This window comes from Diorhabda sublineata, chromosome 1 (assembly GCF_026230105.1).
Source record: "Diorhabda sublineata isolate icDioSubl1.1 chromosome 1, icDioSubl1.1, whole genome shotgun sequence".
NCBI classification, from domain to species: Eukaryota; Metazoa; Arthropoda; class Insecta; order Coleoptera; family Chrysomelidae; genus Diorhabda; species Diorhabda sublineata.
In genome coordinates, this window is record NC_079474.1 from 42,073,706 (window position 1) to 42,092,498 (window position 18,793).

At 30.1% G+C, this 18,793-nt stretch overlaps 1 protein-coding gene across 7 annotated transcripts; it reads left to right on the plus strand.

Moving 5' to 3' along the window:
- Positions 1-191: 191 nt before the first annotated feature.
- LOC130452493 (high affinity cationic amino acid transporter 1-like) lies at positions 192-18,091 on the plus strand. 7 transcript variants are annotated; one of them, XM_056791802.1, is made up of 14 exons: positions 192-465; positions 521-815; positions 1,042-1,170; positions 3,306-3,461; positions 4,536-4,640; positions 4,697-4,977; positions 5,506-5,603; positions 5,977-6,116; positions 6,572-6,674; positions 6,756-6,827; positions 9,512-9,675; positions 10,803-10,969; positions 11,911-12,019; positions 15,122-18,091. In XM_056791802.1, exons 2-14 carry the CDS (start codon positions 587-589, stop codon positions 16,735-16,737), a joined length of 3,369 nt encoding a protein of 1,122 aa, XP_056647780.1. In that variant the 5' UTR covers positions 192-465; positions 521-586; the 3' UTR covers positions 16,738-18,091. The 7 variants fall into 7 exon arrangements, with proteins under 7 accessions (XP_056647780.1, XP_056647781.1, XP_056647782.1 ...); XM_056791800.1 differs by having other exon boundaries at positions 206-454; XM_056791799.1 differs by having other exon boundaries at positions 206-414.
- The last annotated feature ends 702 nt before the right edge of the window (positions 18,092-18,793 follow it).

Sequence of the window (18,793 nt, forward strand, 5' to 3'; positions counted from 1 at the left end):
AGTTACAGCGGCACGTTTTTTTCTTGAAGGAGCCATTTTTAAACACAAAAGGATTTGAATTTACTCGGACGTAATGTAAACGATTGAACTCAACTCGCAAATATAACTCGGATCCGAGTACTCGTAAATGTAAATCCCGCTTTAGGTGATGCTAATATGTGATCTATCTGATAGTTGTCGAAAAGTAGTCTATTGGATTGAAGTTACACAGCTGATTGTTATGGTTATTGTCAGATTTTAGATAAGTGAAATGACATTACTTTGTTTAATCAAGATAAATTGATTATTACGTGTTAATGTAGTTTTATTGTATTTGCAGTAATCTGCAATGAAATTTTCAAATTAGGTAAATGTACAAATATATTTAAAATTAAAATATATCAAGAATAGAAGAGAAACCGCATATTCCTATAGGTAATTCAGAATTTCATTCAAAGCGAATTTGTCACGTAAAGTAATTACATAGTGAGTTATCTCATTAATAATTTTTATCTATATAATTTCATTGTTTGTATTTTAGTTGAAATAGAGATGTGAGTGTAGAAAGCGAGATATAGTGAAAAAAGCTTCATCATTTACATTTGACATGTCTAAAATTTGGGGAGTATTAACAAGAAAAAAAACGCTAAATCCAGTATCTATAGAAGAAACTAGATTGTCTAGAATTTTGGGCACTTTTGACTTAACCGCGCTAGGTGTGGGCAGTACTTTGGGTGTAGGAGTTTATGTATTAGCAGGAAAAGTAGCCAAAGATACAGCTGGTCCTTCAGTTATATTATCTTTTTTTATAGCAGCAGTAGTTTCCGTTTTTGCAGGTAAGATATCTTGAGAATTTAATCATTTGATTAATGAATCATCTCATATACATCAGATGATTAATTAGTGTGTATTCTAAAATTAATATCTATTCAATTTTAACAAATATAGTAAAGTTATAGGAAGTTGATATACTATCAACAATAGAAAATAAACATTATTAAATTATTTAAAATTTTTATTTATGACATTATGAGCAATATTTTGTGTTTTTTTCATATTTAGGATTGTGCTATGCAGAATTCGGAGCTAGGGTGCCCAAAGCTGGATCTGCATATATTTACAGTTATGTTTGTATTGGAGAATTTGCAGCATTTGTGATAGGATGGAATCTTATTCTGGAATACATTATAGGTAAGTTTAATGAAGATTATTAAGTGTTTATGAGGTTTTAGGTGAAGGGAAAAAGTAAATAAGACTTATTTCAGTTTGTTCTACCAGAAATATATTGATATGGCTAAAATCTGTATTAGATTGTAGGTATATGTATTTATTTGTAAATTCAAAGTTACCAATGGTTAGGTTAGGTTAGGTTCTTTTCATTTATTGGTAGTTATTGGTTCTGATTTTTGTTCCTCAGTAATTTCTTTATTTATTAAATTTTTTTGCTAGTTTCATTTGGATTTATATATTCAAACAATATATTTTTATGGTTTTGATGGTTGATAAAAGTATAGAATTGGACAACTTCATTTTATTTTACACAATTTTTCCATTGCTAATTTCAGTATGTGAGTGTTACGGGATAATTGATAAGCATACATTCTATGTTCCATAACATATATACATAAAATAATAAAACTTGATAACCATATCGTATTGCATTTGGTGGTTGAATTGAAAAGCATACAATAGATAAGGAACATTTTTTATCTCTATTAATTTTGTGATATAAGTAATATTCATGTTACACATAAAGCAATATGTTTATGAAAAATTCTAACAATATTATATATTATATATTATATTAATTTTTTGTAATAACATTTTTAATGTAATTTATAATAATTTACAGAACAAGAAGTGTTAAACTGATTATAGTTGAATTTACTGAAATATTGGCAAGCTTGCATACAATTTTTCTTGAGGAAATAAACTCCTGGACAAAATTAATGTACCATTGAGATTTTCTAGATATTCATTATCACTTGGTTCCTTCTGTACATTGCAATGGGGTTTCCTTTTTGTAATTTTTTAGATTTTATTTCAGTTGGAGCTTCCTTTCTATTTACTCTCATCAATCCAATACAATCTATTCGTCTTCTTATTAATTTAGAAGTAAGATATGGATTGGTTTAATAATCATCAAGTTATAAACATTAACCTTACTAGATACATGTTCATCAAGGTAAATGGAATTCCCATGATCTCAGCATTTTGATACTATTCATGCATTTTTTATCATTTTTTATTTTTGTATTGTAAATATAGATACATACATTTAAAAAAATCTTAAGAAAAACAATATAATTGATTTATCTTATCTTTTACAAGCAAAGATTTGGATTTAAATTATTTTTTTGTATTTTTAATAGGTTTGGTAATCAAATATTCCAAGATTTTTTAAAGATGATAATATACATAGTTACTCAAAAATATTCGAATTTCTTTGTGAGAGAGGATCTTCACATTTTTATTTATACAAAAACCACTTTTATTTTTAAATTTGTGAGATTAGTTTAATAAAAATTGACTAAAATACTAGATATTACAAATTTCAAAATCAATTGGAAAAAAATAAAATGCAAATTCTCAACATTTTATATACTATATATAAATTTTTACTTTGATACTCCACTTCGATTTTATTATCCAATGTTATATTTCTTGGCTATCTGTTGCCATAATCAGCATCATTATATCAACTTGAATAAACAAATCCTGAATAATTTTTTTTCTGTTCAAATAAACTGTTCAGTATTAAATAACAGTTTATTTATAGTTTCATTACCATGTTAATTTCTGGGCAAAACAATCTCATAGAAGAAATAATGATATAATTATTCTATGAACTTAGTTTCAATTCCTGACTGCATCTTTATATCCTATGTTTCGCATGGAAGATTTTAAATGAAAACTTGAAAAATAATTTATTTAAATTCATTAAAAACAATTGATATTTCAATTTTTTGAAATTTATTGCAGTTTTGGTTTTCAATTTTTATAAAATTATGCAAAAATTTCAAATTTGGTGCTGCAAGTAAATGTGATTGCTTAGTATTACTTAATATTCAACATGAAAATAAATAGTCTCATATGTTCTATGAAACACAAAAGTTTTAATGTATTTCCAGTTTAATGGACTTAATTCTTTTTTCAAAAATTGGTATGGTTCTAGAACTTTTCCTTCTATGAGATCGACTGTTCCAACGACTTTAGTTATTTTAGAACAAAAAATCAATTTTCTGTTATCCTTTTAGCTGTATTTCAAAAAATAATTTATTTTTCTTATAATAATTATTTGTTGTGGTATTTACAATTTTTTTTAGGTTCTGCCAGTGTAGCGAGAGGGATCAGCTTATATTTGGACACTCTACTTAATAATACATTGGAAACAACTTTTAAAGATATTGCACCTATTCATCTTTCTTTTATGTCTGAATATTTTGATTTTCTCGCATTTGGACTCTCCATTATCTTGGCAAGTAAGTTATTAAATTCAAACTGATAATTGCACACATTGTGTCCCTTAACAGGCTTCCTTTTAATCAATATAACTACCCTCACAACCTTTTTGAAATCCAAAAAAAAATTAGGTATATCTAACCCAAATTGATGTGATGAATAAGGCTCATTGTGTCTATGACACTCAGTGTTAAACCAAGAAATTATATTTTAGCTGAAACTCTAAAATAAATAGTGGTACACCATTTGAAGGAACACCAACCTCTTGATTTAATCTTTTGCCAGGTGCTATGTTGTCCGGGAAATGGCAGATAGGTGTTTTCGTTATTATTAGGAAATGGAAATTCCTGCTGAGTTTTTGTGTTCTAGTTATTCTAACTGCTGTTCATCCTCTACAACAAAAGGGTAAAAGTAAAGCTCAGTCGTTCAATGAACAGTGAACGTTGATGTGAAAGTTGTCAACTGCTGTTTGTAGTACTGAAAATTGGTATTCAAGTGACTTAGCTGAACGCAATTCCTGGACACCTTGAGGAAAAATAAATCGGTTATCCCTCCAGAACTTTTGCCAAATAATTCAAAGGCTGTAGGAAGTTCCCAGTTCGACATCCAAAAAGACTTGACAATAGTTTCATACACAAAGAAGAAAAATAAAAAGCGGCTAAAAGGTCGTGTAAACAGTGCAAATAGAAAAAACACATCACTACAAAATCGTGTGGAAAGTATTTAGCATATGTGTGGGAAACATTCAAAAATAATACACAAAGATTGCCTTCTTTGCAAATGTTAAATTAATTCTTTTTATTTTTATTAATTTATAATTTTTTTCACTTATAAATGAATAATATTAAGGTAATAGCAAATAAAATCATCAATAATAGTGAATTAGGAAGTGAAATAAAATAAAAGTTATACATCGTCTAGAATATGCCTACCTCCTGGTGGTGTTGCTACAGCCTAAGCACCCTAACCAGTTAACGTGTCAGTATTACTTAGTTCTCAGAAATCAATGACAACTTTGGTTCAGTCGAAAGTGTTTTTTGTTATAGAAAAATTGATCATATTCTTTCTCTTTTAATGATATTTTCTTTTTATAGTTGCAATGTCATTTGGATTAAAGGAGAGCAGCTTAGTGAACAATATAGTGACATCATTAAATATTGGCATAGTATTATTTGTTGTTATACTAGGATCAATTAAAGGTAAGCCATATATCATAAGTTTCAATTGTAATTTACATTTTTTGAACTCTTTATAGCAAATGTTGCAAATTGGCACTTTCACCCCGACAATACTACAAACTCCACAATAGTAGGAACGGGAGGCTTTTTCCCTTTTGGTTTAGATGGTACTATAAAAGGAGCAGCAACTTGCTTTTACGGTTTTGTCGGATTCGATTGTATTGCCACTACAGGAGAGGAAGTTAGAAATCCCAAGAAGGCAATTCCTATTTCCATCATACTTTCTTTGGCAATCATATTTTTAGCATATTTTGGAATATCTACAGTACTCACCCTCATGGTACCTTACTATCTTCAGGTAGGTTTAATTTAATAGTACCAGATTTTTAGAGATTACTTAGTATTCAAGAGTATTTATAGGACTCTATCATATGATTTTTTCTTCAAAAGATTATTTAGACAAATTACAAATCACTTTTTTTACTATGATACTGTTGTTATTTAATTCAAGAAGAGTAAATCTATTTTCAAAACAGTACTCAATGAATCGACAAAAAAAGTATCCTCTATCCTGAGTTATGGTCAGACAAGAATCACAGGAAACATACACAAATGTCAGAAGTCTTTCTTTGGTGAGATTAGTCTAGCTGGTCTAGAATTTATGTTTAAAACGAATCACTAGATATATATAAAAAAATGATTTGGACCGAAAGCCGTAGAAGATCTAATTTTCTTAAAGGCAGTAAAGACATAGGGGATCATTAGAATTCTATAATTGGAAGGCAAGCTGAAGTTATACAACCTTATGATTGCTCAACATCTTTCATCCTTGTTGATTTATTTATTATTACTGATTGTTTAAAAAAAAATTCAAAATTTATTCTAGGATGAAAATGCTCCACTCCCTTACGCTTTTGATTATGTTGGCTGGCACTGGGCTAAATGGGTTGTTGCAATAGGAGGAATTTGTGGCTTGTTTTCAAGGTACTTTATAAATTTATTGATAAGTTTATGTCGAGTGCTAGGAAATAACATTGGAAAGCAACAGAGTGACTTAATAATCAATAAATTAGACATTCTGAAAGGTTTTGGTTCAAAGTATATTATCAATATTTTTTTAATATAATGATAATCATGATTAGAAAATATTGAAGTAATCAACTGGAAAAATAAATATAACCGAAAATTGAAGTAAATTTAACAAAGAATTAGAGAAAAAACTCGTACATTTGAATCAAATACCAAAGATAAATATCTAATACATTTGCAATATGTTAGCATTAGTCTGAGAAGAATCAATGCAAAATACTAATACCTTTTCATTGGTTCTAATTAATATTTTATTATTTTTTTGTAGTTTGTTTGGTGCTATGTTTCCTCTTCCAAGGATCATTTACGCAATGGCATCTGATGGTTTGATATTTAGATTTCTCGGATCAGTAAGCAGCAGATTCCATACACCTGTGATTGGTACTATACTGGCGGGAGTATTAACAGGTAATCATCATATTCGGTTATTCATTGTGTTATTATTTATGAAAAAATCACAAACAAAAAATCTATTTAGTATTCATAACTCAAGACATTGAATTTACAATAAAAAATAGACATCAATGAGATTTGATTGTCATAAATATCTTAGTTGTTTTGTCCTACATATTTTCAATAAATTAACTAACAATTACTCATTGATTATAGATTTAATTGTGACTGGAGAGTAGTTTATCACTGATTTTTAAACAAATATTGAAACTAAATATTTTAAATTCACTAAATATGGAAATGATTAAAATTAACGTGACTTGAACTTAAATTCCAAAAAAACATGGGGTTAGTTACTTGTGCTTTTGGTTTTATTTTGTTTTTGATAGGAGTGGTTTTATTCTATTGGGTGGTTGTATAAAAATATTGTATTTAAATTTTTTAAATTATTCAACTTACCGTTTATTTAGGTTCAATGGGTGCCTTATTTGAATTGAGCCAGTTAGTTAACATGATGTCGATAGGTACATTGATGGCATACACTGTAGTAGCTGCTAGTGTTTTACTTTTAAGGTAGAGTATAACAATTCCTTTCGATTTATTTTTCTATGTAGTGTTTGAAATATCGCTTAAATTTGATGTATTTTTAATTAGATATTCAGTGGACAATACACCAGCATATACACCCTTAAGGGTAAATACAGATTCTGACGACAATGAGCCGCCGTAAGTGTATGTTGTTTGTCATATATGTGGTATTTCTTGATTAACATTTTGTTTATAAACTCGATCAGTAGTACAAGTTTCTTAAAACCTTTAACTAACTAAACATACTTTGCATTATGGGAAAAAATTTTTTCACATTCGTTTCTTCTCTTTTCTGCGCGTACTATCCCTTCTTCTCAAAACTCTCATATATCTATGTTCAAACTAAGGTTCCACTGAAGAATCATTCAGGAACTTTTGTTGTTTTTTCTTTTTATTTATTTTAAAGAATATTCCACAATGTTACTAAACTAAATGTTACTAAATTTCATCTCCAGTGAAAAGGTAATTTTTGAATTATAACAGAAGTCCTATGGAGACACTGTCGCGCGAAATCTCTATCCACATTATTTCAAAGTGTTAGACACTAAGGAACTTCAGAGCACTACACCTGAGAGTGCTTGATATAGAAGCTGAAAATCTCTAGTAGTTAAAGCCATACCACATTCTAGACTTTTTAAAAGCAGTGGGTTTAACGGATCAGCTGTAAACAATGAGTTTTCAATATTGCAGCAAGAAAGGGAGACAGAATAGATCCTTTGGGTCACAGTGTATATGATACTCCAAAATCCATACATACACACATACAACTTTTGAATTGCTCCTATCACTCTAGAGGAAATTTATTTAATTTCATACTAAGAATGTACTGTTGATTACATTCCTGATTACTCCAAGGAATATATTTAATTAGTATCAAATATCAAAAATTAAGTTAAAGTTCAACTGCTGATCGAGTTGTACTAATGTTCTATGTTTGTTATAAATTGAATGTGATTTACTTTCTTCTATAACCACTTTCATTTTTATGGGTCATCACATTACATAATAAATGCTTCCAATACACTCTCCTTTTTGATATGCTTGTAGCTTTGTAGTAATAGATGTATATTAGGAATTACATTGCACTGTAACCTTAACTGTTTATTGAACATTTGCAGCTTGCATTCTATTTCAAGAGATCTATTAAACTCTACTACATGGGATGGCTTCAAGGAAGTTAGACCTTCACTCCTGCAGATTGTTTGAATCATTTTCAATATATGCTTTTAATTGCGATGTAGCTTGGTTTTACTTCCAAATACATTGTATCTAGCGATATCAAAGTTGCAAAGGAACTTGAAGTGGGAAACATGTTCCTATACTGTAGTAGTGCTCCGGGTCAGTAAACGACATTTTTACTTCTATACTGGCGAGGGTATTGGCTTTCCGATTTCCTCTCATTTCTGTATAGCCAGAAACTCTACCTTATTATTCTTGATTATCTAATCAAGATTTTTTCAGCATTACAGTGTTGGTTTGAACCAATGACATGGAAGTTTTATATCATTCCTACTTCTTTCATCTATAAAAATAACTGTAACACACCTTTGCTTTTAGTAGATTCTTTTTTTGTCATCAGTATGTTATTTCACTTATTACAAATTTCGACACCACCAGTAATATGTTCTCAAACTTGTTGATATGTAATAGCTTCAATTTTTCGTATCACTGTGATGAGTATTTCATTTTTTCATAATTTTTTTAGTTAGATGGGTCTCTAAAATTCTCTTTTTTATATACATTTTGACAAATGCTTTCATTTTAACATTAAAACTTTTGCATGATTATATGCATGTTGCTAGTAGTAAATATTGTGTTACTTCTGTTTTGTATATTGCTTATGTTGTTCCACTAGCGGTTTTTTTAAATTTTACTCCAATTTTTAAAATTTCTTTGAAGAAACTGAAAACAAATTCACCGCACCTCGAACTTACTAAAAGGTAACAAGAAAGGTTATGGAGAATATTTAAAAATTTGTTATTTTCATTGCTATGACCACTTATATATAAAAACATTCTGACTACAAAATAATATGATGTATATTTTATTACAGAACCATTATGTTTAAAGCAGTCTTAACGGTTTTATAATTTATGTACATGTGTGTACAAAAATTATATCTATGTATCCAAAACTTTATAATACTCTATTGCAGCCCACATGTAGGACATAGAAAACGTATAAAATTTATTCAGATGTTAAAGGAAGCAAGGATTGGTCCATATTATTATATTAGAAGTACTAAAATATCGAATAGTTTCTGAAATCAGGCTCCAGAAGGATGGTGCACTACAGGATCTCCACATATTTTATCTTCACATTAATTTTCATTTTTCTAGCTGAACACTAGTGTATCTGAAACAAAACGTGACCGTTTGAATGATATTGGCAATGTAATAATGACATACATGGATAAAAAAATAGATGAAAAATGTATAAACATATTAGTATTTTAGAAAATACCTTCACCTTGTCCAATAGATAGTGCATGCTTTATACTAAACGCACTGTTGACACTACCAATGCACCAACACTCACAATTCGACACAAGTTTCGTGACCAAGTTATCATCTTCAGAGAGTGATGGTTAACTCCATTTTTGTGTATAATGCCTGTAAAACAGAGACATGCGTTTCTCAATAAGTTAATATAGTATTGAAAAATAAGTTTTATGATAGTAATACTATTGCCTTATAAATACATTTCAGATGAAACATTAAGTTATAACATACTGTATACGTATTATACCTTTATGGCCAATGCCTTATGAGTTTGTCAGACATCTTTTTAGTATTATCTTGTTATTGTTAGTGTTTTTTTAGGTACACTGAAAATAGTTTTAACAATACAAATAATGATGACAGTTATCTTGTTGAAGAAAACAAAAGTAATTCAAGTGTGATTGCACAAATTTTTAACTGTGGACGACATTCAAACCCGACGAAAGTTTCGCAGAACATTGTGGCATTTAATATCGCATTATACTGTAAGTTAAACATATTAGCGCAAATCACAATAATTACATAATTCCAAGTAGGTTTGTTTTCTTTGTACTTACTTACTGGTTTGTTTATAGGAATTGAGTATATTGGTATTCTTTTCCGGCTCTTCCTCTTATTTGTTGCTACCTTCACATCAATGCTATTTTTGGTCTTGTGTACTTCTTAATTGCACTAGTTTCAGATACTCGTTTCCATTTCTATCGTCATTTATTGTATCTGGAGGAACCATCTCAGTTATCTTTTACTGGTCTGGATTGTTTGGTTTGTTGTATAATAATAAACTCATACTCATTCAGAGTTGAAGTATGTTTCAATGAATTGCTCTAAACGTTATATAATCATGAATTAGACATTTATCTTTTAGTATAATACTATTATCATAATAAGCATTAGTATTTTAACATCTTAAATTATTAACTTTCAGTAATTTGTCACTAATATCAACGAACGTCAGTTTTAGAACTTTTCTTACTACTAATTTATTGATAGTAATAAATCTATACGAAATTAAAAACGTCTATGGCGGAGTTGACGTTTTTCTAGATTGAGACAGTTCTTGTAAACTAGAACTAAACTAAAAAGTAAGAGAATTATTTTTAGATATTACACTTGTCCATGTAGCTTCATAAAATTTTCTATGACATTATAATTGTTACTTTTAACTGTAGCACTGACCTATCCAGACAGAGCAATCGATTTTAAATGAAGGAAACTTCAACCTCGACTACTTGTCAAGTCTTAAAACTTTTGGTACTAAAACTAAATATCTGAGCACCAATGTTAATACAACACTTGATAAATAAAATTTAATATATTTAATATTCTTTGTCTCCTCGAATTTGTTGATGGTAAATATTAAGTTATATCAATAAAAACCAGGTGTCTGGTAACTTCAACTAACAACAAAGGTGTCTTAGGCATCATTTTATGTTCATCTAACCTAATTCAACTTTATCCAAAAATTTTAACATAACACTGTAAAATTCAATACTGTGATACAATGAAACGTATCTAGGAAGAAATCTGTGGAATTAGATGCATTTAGTATCTGTAGTTTGTCTTTTGTAGTAGAGTTTTTAGACACCCTTTATTAAAATCGTTCACTTTTCAGGCATTGCTTGTGTTGCTGTGGGACTATGTGCAATTTATCTTAAAGATCCTATAGCTGAAGGTAAAACATGGGCAATAGTATTAGTCTCGATAGTCATCTTATTAGCTACCATTCTAATAATCTCCGTAGCTATTCAACCTACATCAAATCGAGATTTGAGCTTTAAAGTAAGTGAAAATTTTACCGTAAAGTAAATATTAAAAATTTATAGAATCGTATAATTAATAACTAATATAACTCAACCTATATATAAATTTTTTAAATGACAATAACAATCGTGATGTTGCATGATTGTCCAGAGCTATAGACAAGTAAAGGACCAAATATTGTAACATCAAATGCAAAGCAAAGATTTTTTAAGTTTCCTTCTCTTCACCAAGATTTTATTTAGCGCTATCAACAATAAATAGCAAATACTATAAAGTGTCGACTTAAGGGTTTGATTTAAGGCCCAGAGTGTCTGTAGCTGGTCTTCTGTTAACCCTGGCACATCGAAGAATATTATTACAGTTTACTGGAGGTAATTTGTACTTGTAATCATTTGTAGTCGAATATAACCATTTCAGATTCTTTCTATTTTGAAATGGTCGACGTGTCCTAATATAGAGAAGAGCGGTATGCTTATTATGGCCTTAATAAAGAAGGTTACACTGATATGGTGAATGATAATAGAAATGAGACTCGAAGCATTGTCATTGTAACTTTTATCTGTGTATTTATGTATTTTTTAAATTAACTTAATTTCCTATAATAGTGGTTGAAAATATTGCCTCGGTCTCGGTTATGTGTACAGTCCGTGCCCAGCTTGGTCACATATGCATTAAGCGTAGTCTTACCGCTCATGTCACAAAACTATAAATAATGACGCAGTGAGCTAATTTGCTGTTTGTAATGCTTGGTGCATGTAATATTATTTTAGTATTAGCAAATAGACTATTAAAACTGGTTTTCTTGTATTAGTGGTTAATATTATAATACTACGGACACGTTAAATCGCATACTTTCTGATTATTTTAATTATTTAGACTAAACCGAACAAGTATTCGGTCCCATTTAGTTCGAATTAGCAGGACACAACTGTATATAACTTTAGCTAATTTTATTCTAGGTTCCTGTGGTTCCTCTTATACCTGCTCTCAGTATTTTAGCTAATATATATTTAATGCTGATGTTGGATTACTTGACATGGATTCGTTTTGGTGTATGGATGGCAGTCGGTATGTACAATTTTAATATTTGAATGCGAAATAATAAAAATTCTTGTCACTACTATTAATTTACCTCTGAAGTACAAGCATTTTGTCGATTTTTGTTTGAGTTCAGGGGGTATTCTGGTATAGAAGGTATTTTTGAAACTAAAGAAAAAAATGAAAAACAATTTTACATCTATTTCTTTAAATTGTATTTATTGACTTCTGATTTCTATACAGGCCGGTAAAGTGGAGGCTACAAAAAAAAGGTACTCTCTGGTTGATATGGTTCCAGCCCTTGTAGTGATTTGGAACAACAACATTTGAAAAATTCTTTTCTGTAAAGATATAGCTATCGCATTGACCTTAGCTAAAAAAAACATGAAATATCAATTTCTTTGACCCTTTTTTAAAAATACTCCAAATTAAATTTTATACTATTTAGGTATGTAGCTGCTGCATCTGGGTCTGCAGGATCAAATTAGTGTAGGAACTGAGTGTCATCAGCATATGAATGAATGTGACAGTGTGAGACACTGTCACATATATCAAAGACATATACGAGGAACAAAAGTGAGCCAATACTATTTCGCTATCCTCAAATGAATTCTGATTCGTGCGTACTCTCTATCATCTTCCTGTTAAGAAGATTCAAAAAATTTACAAGATATTTCTTCAAATCCCAGATATTTCAGTTTTGTATAAAGATCATGATCCAACACATCAAATGCTTTGGAGTAATCCAAGTAGATGGAAATGACAGCCTTCTCTTTATCCAATGCTGTGATATATTTAACATTGCAGTTGCTGTGCCCCCTACGAAACCCTGACTTATGCACGGGAAAATTATTTTCGTGTAAAAACGAGCTCATCTGGTTGTGCACTGCTCTTTCGAGGACTTGAAAGTACTGGTAACAAGCTTATAGGATGCAAACCTTTCAACAAAGTCGAATTTTTAAAAAGTCTTCCAAGGACATATTCTTAAGTGTCTAAGCTTTGCAAATATGAAAAAAATTTTCAAATTTCCACACCAGAATACCTCCTTAACGAATACAAAGCAGCAGCATTTTTTTGTTAAAAATATATTTTTTGTGATAACAACAATTCTTTGGCTTGAAAAGAAGCTGCAAATACCTGGTGTTTTTAACCTCAGTTTAAATAAGTTAGTTGAAATTAATTATTTACAAGCACCAGTTAAAAATAATATTTATTGGGCAAAATATTTCAAAGGAGCACTCAACTACAATGTGGGCTTTACAATTTTTAGAAATATAAAAAAATGTGTACAATACAAAAAAACTAACAAAATAAAAAGAAACGTACTGAAACTGTGAAGTGAACTAAATAAGTGAACACGTAGTGGAATCGAAAAGGATAATTTTGAACTCTTCTAAGTTAGTTGTTATAAATGATATTTCCATTGAATTATTGAATATATAGATAGCAGTTATACTTCATTTACTTTTAATTTAATGGATATTTCAAATATTTTCATAAAGATTCAAAAAATTATATTGGAGTCTATTAATCGAAGAAAAATAGTAAATCAAAAAAATGATCAGTGCGTGATTAGCACGTGAATATCTCAGTCAAAAAACGCGGTGCAGTATCTTTATTTATATTACAAATCAGAGGCATCGTAATATACCACAAATAGAAAGCCGCGTGGGAGGAGCGAGCGCAACATCGCTGAAGAAGCTGTTAAATCAGATGTAGTACAGGGACGGCATCGTACTGCAGTCAGATTGTTTACATTTGTCTGTTGCATGAATATAACATGTCTGTAACGAAGACAGACGATGAAGTTGTTGACATCAGCTACAGCTACAGCTTTAGAACAGAGCTTCAAGTTAACGCTAACGAAAAATAAATGACGGTGAAGATTTATAAAAATGAATTACATGAAAATGATGACAAGACTGTTGATGACGTTATTTCTAAAAGGGTAAATATTTCTGGAGTATCTTCTTCCAAGTGTCTACCGAATCGTTTGTGAGTACAGTACAGAGCTAATCATTCGGTGGCCGACCCAAAAAAGAATCCATCAAGAAAAAAATTAACAATCCGATTGATTATTTCGACAGGAGCACCATCAGAAGAATGCTTACAAAATGAGTTACCTACAGTGGATAAAGTTCTGAGAGTAGTTAATGAAGATAAGGATTACCGGATTTTAAAAGGTTAAAAGGCTAATACCTTAAAAAAATTGAAAAATTTCGTGAGGAAAATAGGAAAATTTACTACCTGGTTCTGGTGGACTCTTCTATACAATTTTCAAGGCAAGCATTCTCGGTTTTAGATGCTATAATCATTAGAAAAAGTGAAAATTCGGATATTATCAATACCTTATTTTTAATTGAGTGTATTCCATATTTTGGCCGTTCACTTTTTATCTATTCCAAACTTTTAAGCAAATTATTTCTCAAGTTCAGAGTGCGGTCCTGTTATAAGCTCGGCTTTGGCGTTTTAAATACTGATCATGTGCTCTATGTGTGAATATGTTTTGGTTTACTATTTTTCTTCGATAAATAGACTTAACATGAATGAACATTCTGAATTGAAGGACTTTTCAAAACAACAAAAACTTCTTATTAGCTTGTAACATGCCATTCGGCTTGTTACGTTTTTTTTTTCAAACATTTTGAATATTTCTTTGTTCACGTATTCTGGTACAGTAGCCACTTTATTTATTTATTTATTCTAACAATTGAGTTTTTGAAGAGGTCGATCAATTAATTTTATCAAAAACTCAATTGTTAGAATAAATAAATCAGAAGTGGCTACTGTACCACAATACGTGAACAAAGAAATATTCAAAATGTTTGACAAAAAAAACGTAACAAGCCGAATGGTATTTTAATCACATCCTCCTTTTATATTTAATAACTAATTACCTTGTATTTATAACTACTAATATAGTACTGAAAATACGTTGTTTTTATTAAAAGATAATTTGTAGTATTTATCTTTGAATTAGAAAAAAACATTAATAGCGTAGATCAAGCTTTGCCATTTTAAATTCTTGCTAGTCCACTTCATTCAGTTCATTTGCATGAAGAACAATGCAATTGAATAACGCGTATGCTGTAAATAAATGCATGAAAACACTTTCGATGATATTTCCTTTAGGCCTTCCTATTTACTATATTTCTCTAAAACCAATCGATGAACAAAAACCAAAAGCATCGGCAATCGACGAACATAAACCAATAGAAACAGGCAACGATCGAAACCAAAACGGAAAAGTAAATTATTATAACAACGTCGCGTTTGTTGATGACACTTTTAACTATCCGAAAAAGAAGACAGCACCACTTCCACCACAAATTAACGAAGACAAAACGGAAGTCAATGAAATACATTATGAATTACAAAAACTCGATGAAATGTTGGACGAAGTTTCTAATAATTTAGAAACTACTCGTAAATCATCTGTTTGTAGTGTAAATGTGTCTATGTCTCGCGAAGAAAGTGTTGTTGCTGATGTTCATTGTAATAACGTCACTACCCCAGCAATTCCTTTCCCAACAACAACATCCGTTGAAGATCCTACAATTTTAAACTATCAAAATGATATAAATGAACACTTGGAGCCTTTAGAAGTACAAAAGGAAGCCCCGCCTGTTGAGATACAGAAGAAAAAGAAGAGATCAGGTTCAATCGACTCACCAGCTCCTCCAGACACACCTGTATCATATAAATCAGTAACAGCAGAATCCGAAAGCGAAATTAATGACAGTTCTGCTTCTATTTCATCTCAACCTACCCCACCGGAATCCCCTCTATTTATTAACAAAGTCGAAGAAGTTTTTGATACTCCTATCCCGCTTTCACCAAAATTAACCCCACCACAATCACCTCTACTTGTTAAAACTATCAATGAAAGTGAGGAAAACATTTTCGTACCTCCATCTTCTTCATCACAATCGCCTCTACCAGTTGATAAAATCGAAGAAGAAAATGTTAAAGTTTCTGTCACTCCACCTCCTCCACCTTTCCCATTATTTGTACCAGGACAATTGAACGAAACTACTTCAAATGACATTATAAAACCTCAATCTCCAGTGCAGAGAGTTACTTCAAGTGCCATCAAAGGTGTAACGCTGAAATCTTGGCGCAAGCAAAACGATAAAACAAAAAACGAATATGTACCAGACGACGAAAATCTCAAACTAAGATCAGAGAAAGCTAAAAGTTTTAAGGAACAGCTAAACAATAAACTTTCTACAAATTTTCCGAATCATATTCCGTTTTTGAAGTATCACGCACCGCTTCCTCCCATAATCATCACGGCGACGCCGATTGAGCCAAGAAAAAACGAAAACGTTATAGAAGAGAGTATAAGTAGGGAGAGCGCTCGAGAAAAATTGGGTTTATACATCAACGCTAGGCTAGTCAATTCTTCTAATAATATTTCTAGTAATAACAAGTCGGAGGAGATAACTGATATACCATTGCCCATTTCTAGGCCTACGTCAAATGAGGTAGTACAAACTGATGAAATAGTACCTGTTGTAGAAACAGTGGACGATGCTTACTTGGCCCATCAGAACAGAATGAAAAATGTTTTTAGAAGTATGAAAATGATGGATACGCCCAAGGAATTGAATAGCCCAACGAGAATAGTTAAATCTTTGGATCATAAAATCGATGATCATGCGAAACATAGGCAAGCAATGAGTGAAATTTTCGATACTATTAATTTACGACGCAAAGAAAGTACGAAACAGCAATCTAAAGTATAATTTGTTGTTCTCAAAACCGAAAAGATTCAAATACCAAAAATGATCTGATCAAAAAAAAAATGTAGAAAATATTACCGATATTATTTTCAAGAAGAAAGAGGGAAATTATGTAGGATTTAATAACGGTTTTATAGTTTTGAAAAAACCGGTTTTTGGCATCATCATCTGGCTATTGGAACATTGAAAAATGTTTGCCTATTTTCCCATATGCTTCACGCTTCTAGTATTGTCTAGCTTTTCTTACAATAATATACCATTTTTGATAAAATTTGAGTCAGCGTTTTATGTCAGTTTATTATACAGGGTGTCCAGAAACTTGTCAAGCACAAATTATAGATACTAGATGCGATGATACCGTAAGATTTAGATTTAGATTAAAAATTTTAAATTATTACAGTAAAATAATAAGTGTTGATTAAAAAAACAAGAAAATACGTTTTTGAATGACGAAAATCGGAGTAGAGTATTACTAGGCATAATCGTAAAAAAATAATATAATCAAATGAGTAATATTCTCAAAGTGCTCGAATTTTCGTAATTCAAAAACTTATTATCTTGTTTTTTTGTAATCAGTATTCATTATTTATTGTTATAATAATTTGAAATTGTTGATAAAAAAAATTGTTTTTCACTGTAACATTACTAAAAAGGTACACAAAAGGTCCGAAAAGGGTCGAATGTCGGAGGGCGCTCGGGGTTAAACAGAACAGGTAGTTGATTTAAATTTAACATATAATTTAAATGACAGTGTTTCCTATGTTTCCTCAAAATCTAAATGAATTTATTTTCAATAGTCCCCCTTAAAGAAGCTCCATCTCATTGTTGATAAGTTTGAAATTTGTGGGGGTAACAGTTTTTTTCAAGATATAGCGTCATCTTCAAAGGGCGTTGTCTCTTTTAGGCGGAACTTTTTGATAAAAATAAATTAGGTTAGATGGACATTAGGGTGATTAATTTCCGAAAATTTTTTTCGGTGCTTAGGTAAAATATAGAAAAAAAAAATTTCACCAAGTTTGAGCTCTTAATATCAATTTTAAATAATTACTATTTAAATATAACGTTTCACCATTTTAAAATGCATATAAAAAAATGGGTTTTTTCAAGTTTTTACGAGTTTTTTTTGTAACTCGCACTGGTTCATCAATAGGAGTCGTTAAAACACAGTTTTTAAACTTTAAAGCTAATTTGAAGAGCACAAAATTCCCCACAAGGTCCATCAAACCCATTTGCATTATTGTAAAAAGTGACTAAGTATTAGAAATTTGAAAAAAATAATTTTTTACATGCACTTTAAATGGCAAAACTATAAATTTAAATTTTTTGTTAAAAAACTGTGCTATAACGACTCCTATTGGTGAACTAGTGTGAGTTTACAAAAAAACTCTAAAACCATTTCGAAGAGCATAAAATTCTGCTCAAGGTCCATCAAACTGATTTGCATTATTGTAGATAGTGACTAATTATTAGAAATTTCAAAAATAAATTTTTTACATGCATTTTAAATGGTGAAACTTTATATTTAAATTGTTAGTATTAAGTGCTCAAATTGGTGAGAATTTTTTTTCTATTTGTAGATTAATATTTTGCTTCCGCATCCCCCTAATGAACATATAATTAAACCTTGTATCTGTAATTTGAGTTTTATATGATAGTTTCTGGATACCCCATATAGTATTGACTACTCGAAATATTTTGGAAATACTATTAATTAAATGTAGCCTATAAAATAAATTTCAGATATATTGTTATATGGAAGTCCAACATGTACTTTATATTTTCTTCTTGGACGTATTATGAAAGCAAAAAAATATGTTACTATTTAAAAAAATCTTGTCTAACCCAATTTTTATTTACAATACAGTCAATTTTGAATATATACGGAAATTTACGTTTAATTTTAGTTGCTTTTATCTTTTCTAGTACTATAATGCAATGTTTTTCATTAAACACAATTTCCTATTATGAGTATTCTCCTTTTTACGAATATTTGAATAACCTAGGCACGAATCCTTTCAATCCAATCAAGTTTTGATAAATTTTAAATACAAGAATAGCA

What these genes read in the sequence shown, in the direction of transcription:
- LOC130452493 (XM_056791802.1), top strand. Translation starts at nt 587, where the DNA reads ATGTCTAAAATTTGGGGAGTATTAACAAGAAAAAAAACGCTAAATCCA. An exon ending in AGTAGTTTCCGTTTTTGCAG is followed by an intron (nt 816 to 1,041) that starts GTAAGATATCTT and finishes TTTCATATTTAG; the next exon opens with GATTGTGCTATGCAGAATTC. An exon ending in ATTTGTGGCTTGTTTTCAAG is followed by an intron (nt 5,604 to 5,976) that starts GTACTTTATAAA and finishes ATTTTTTTGTAG; the next exon opens with TTTGTTTGGTGCTATGTTTC.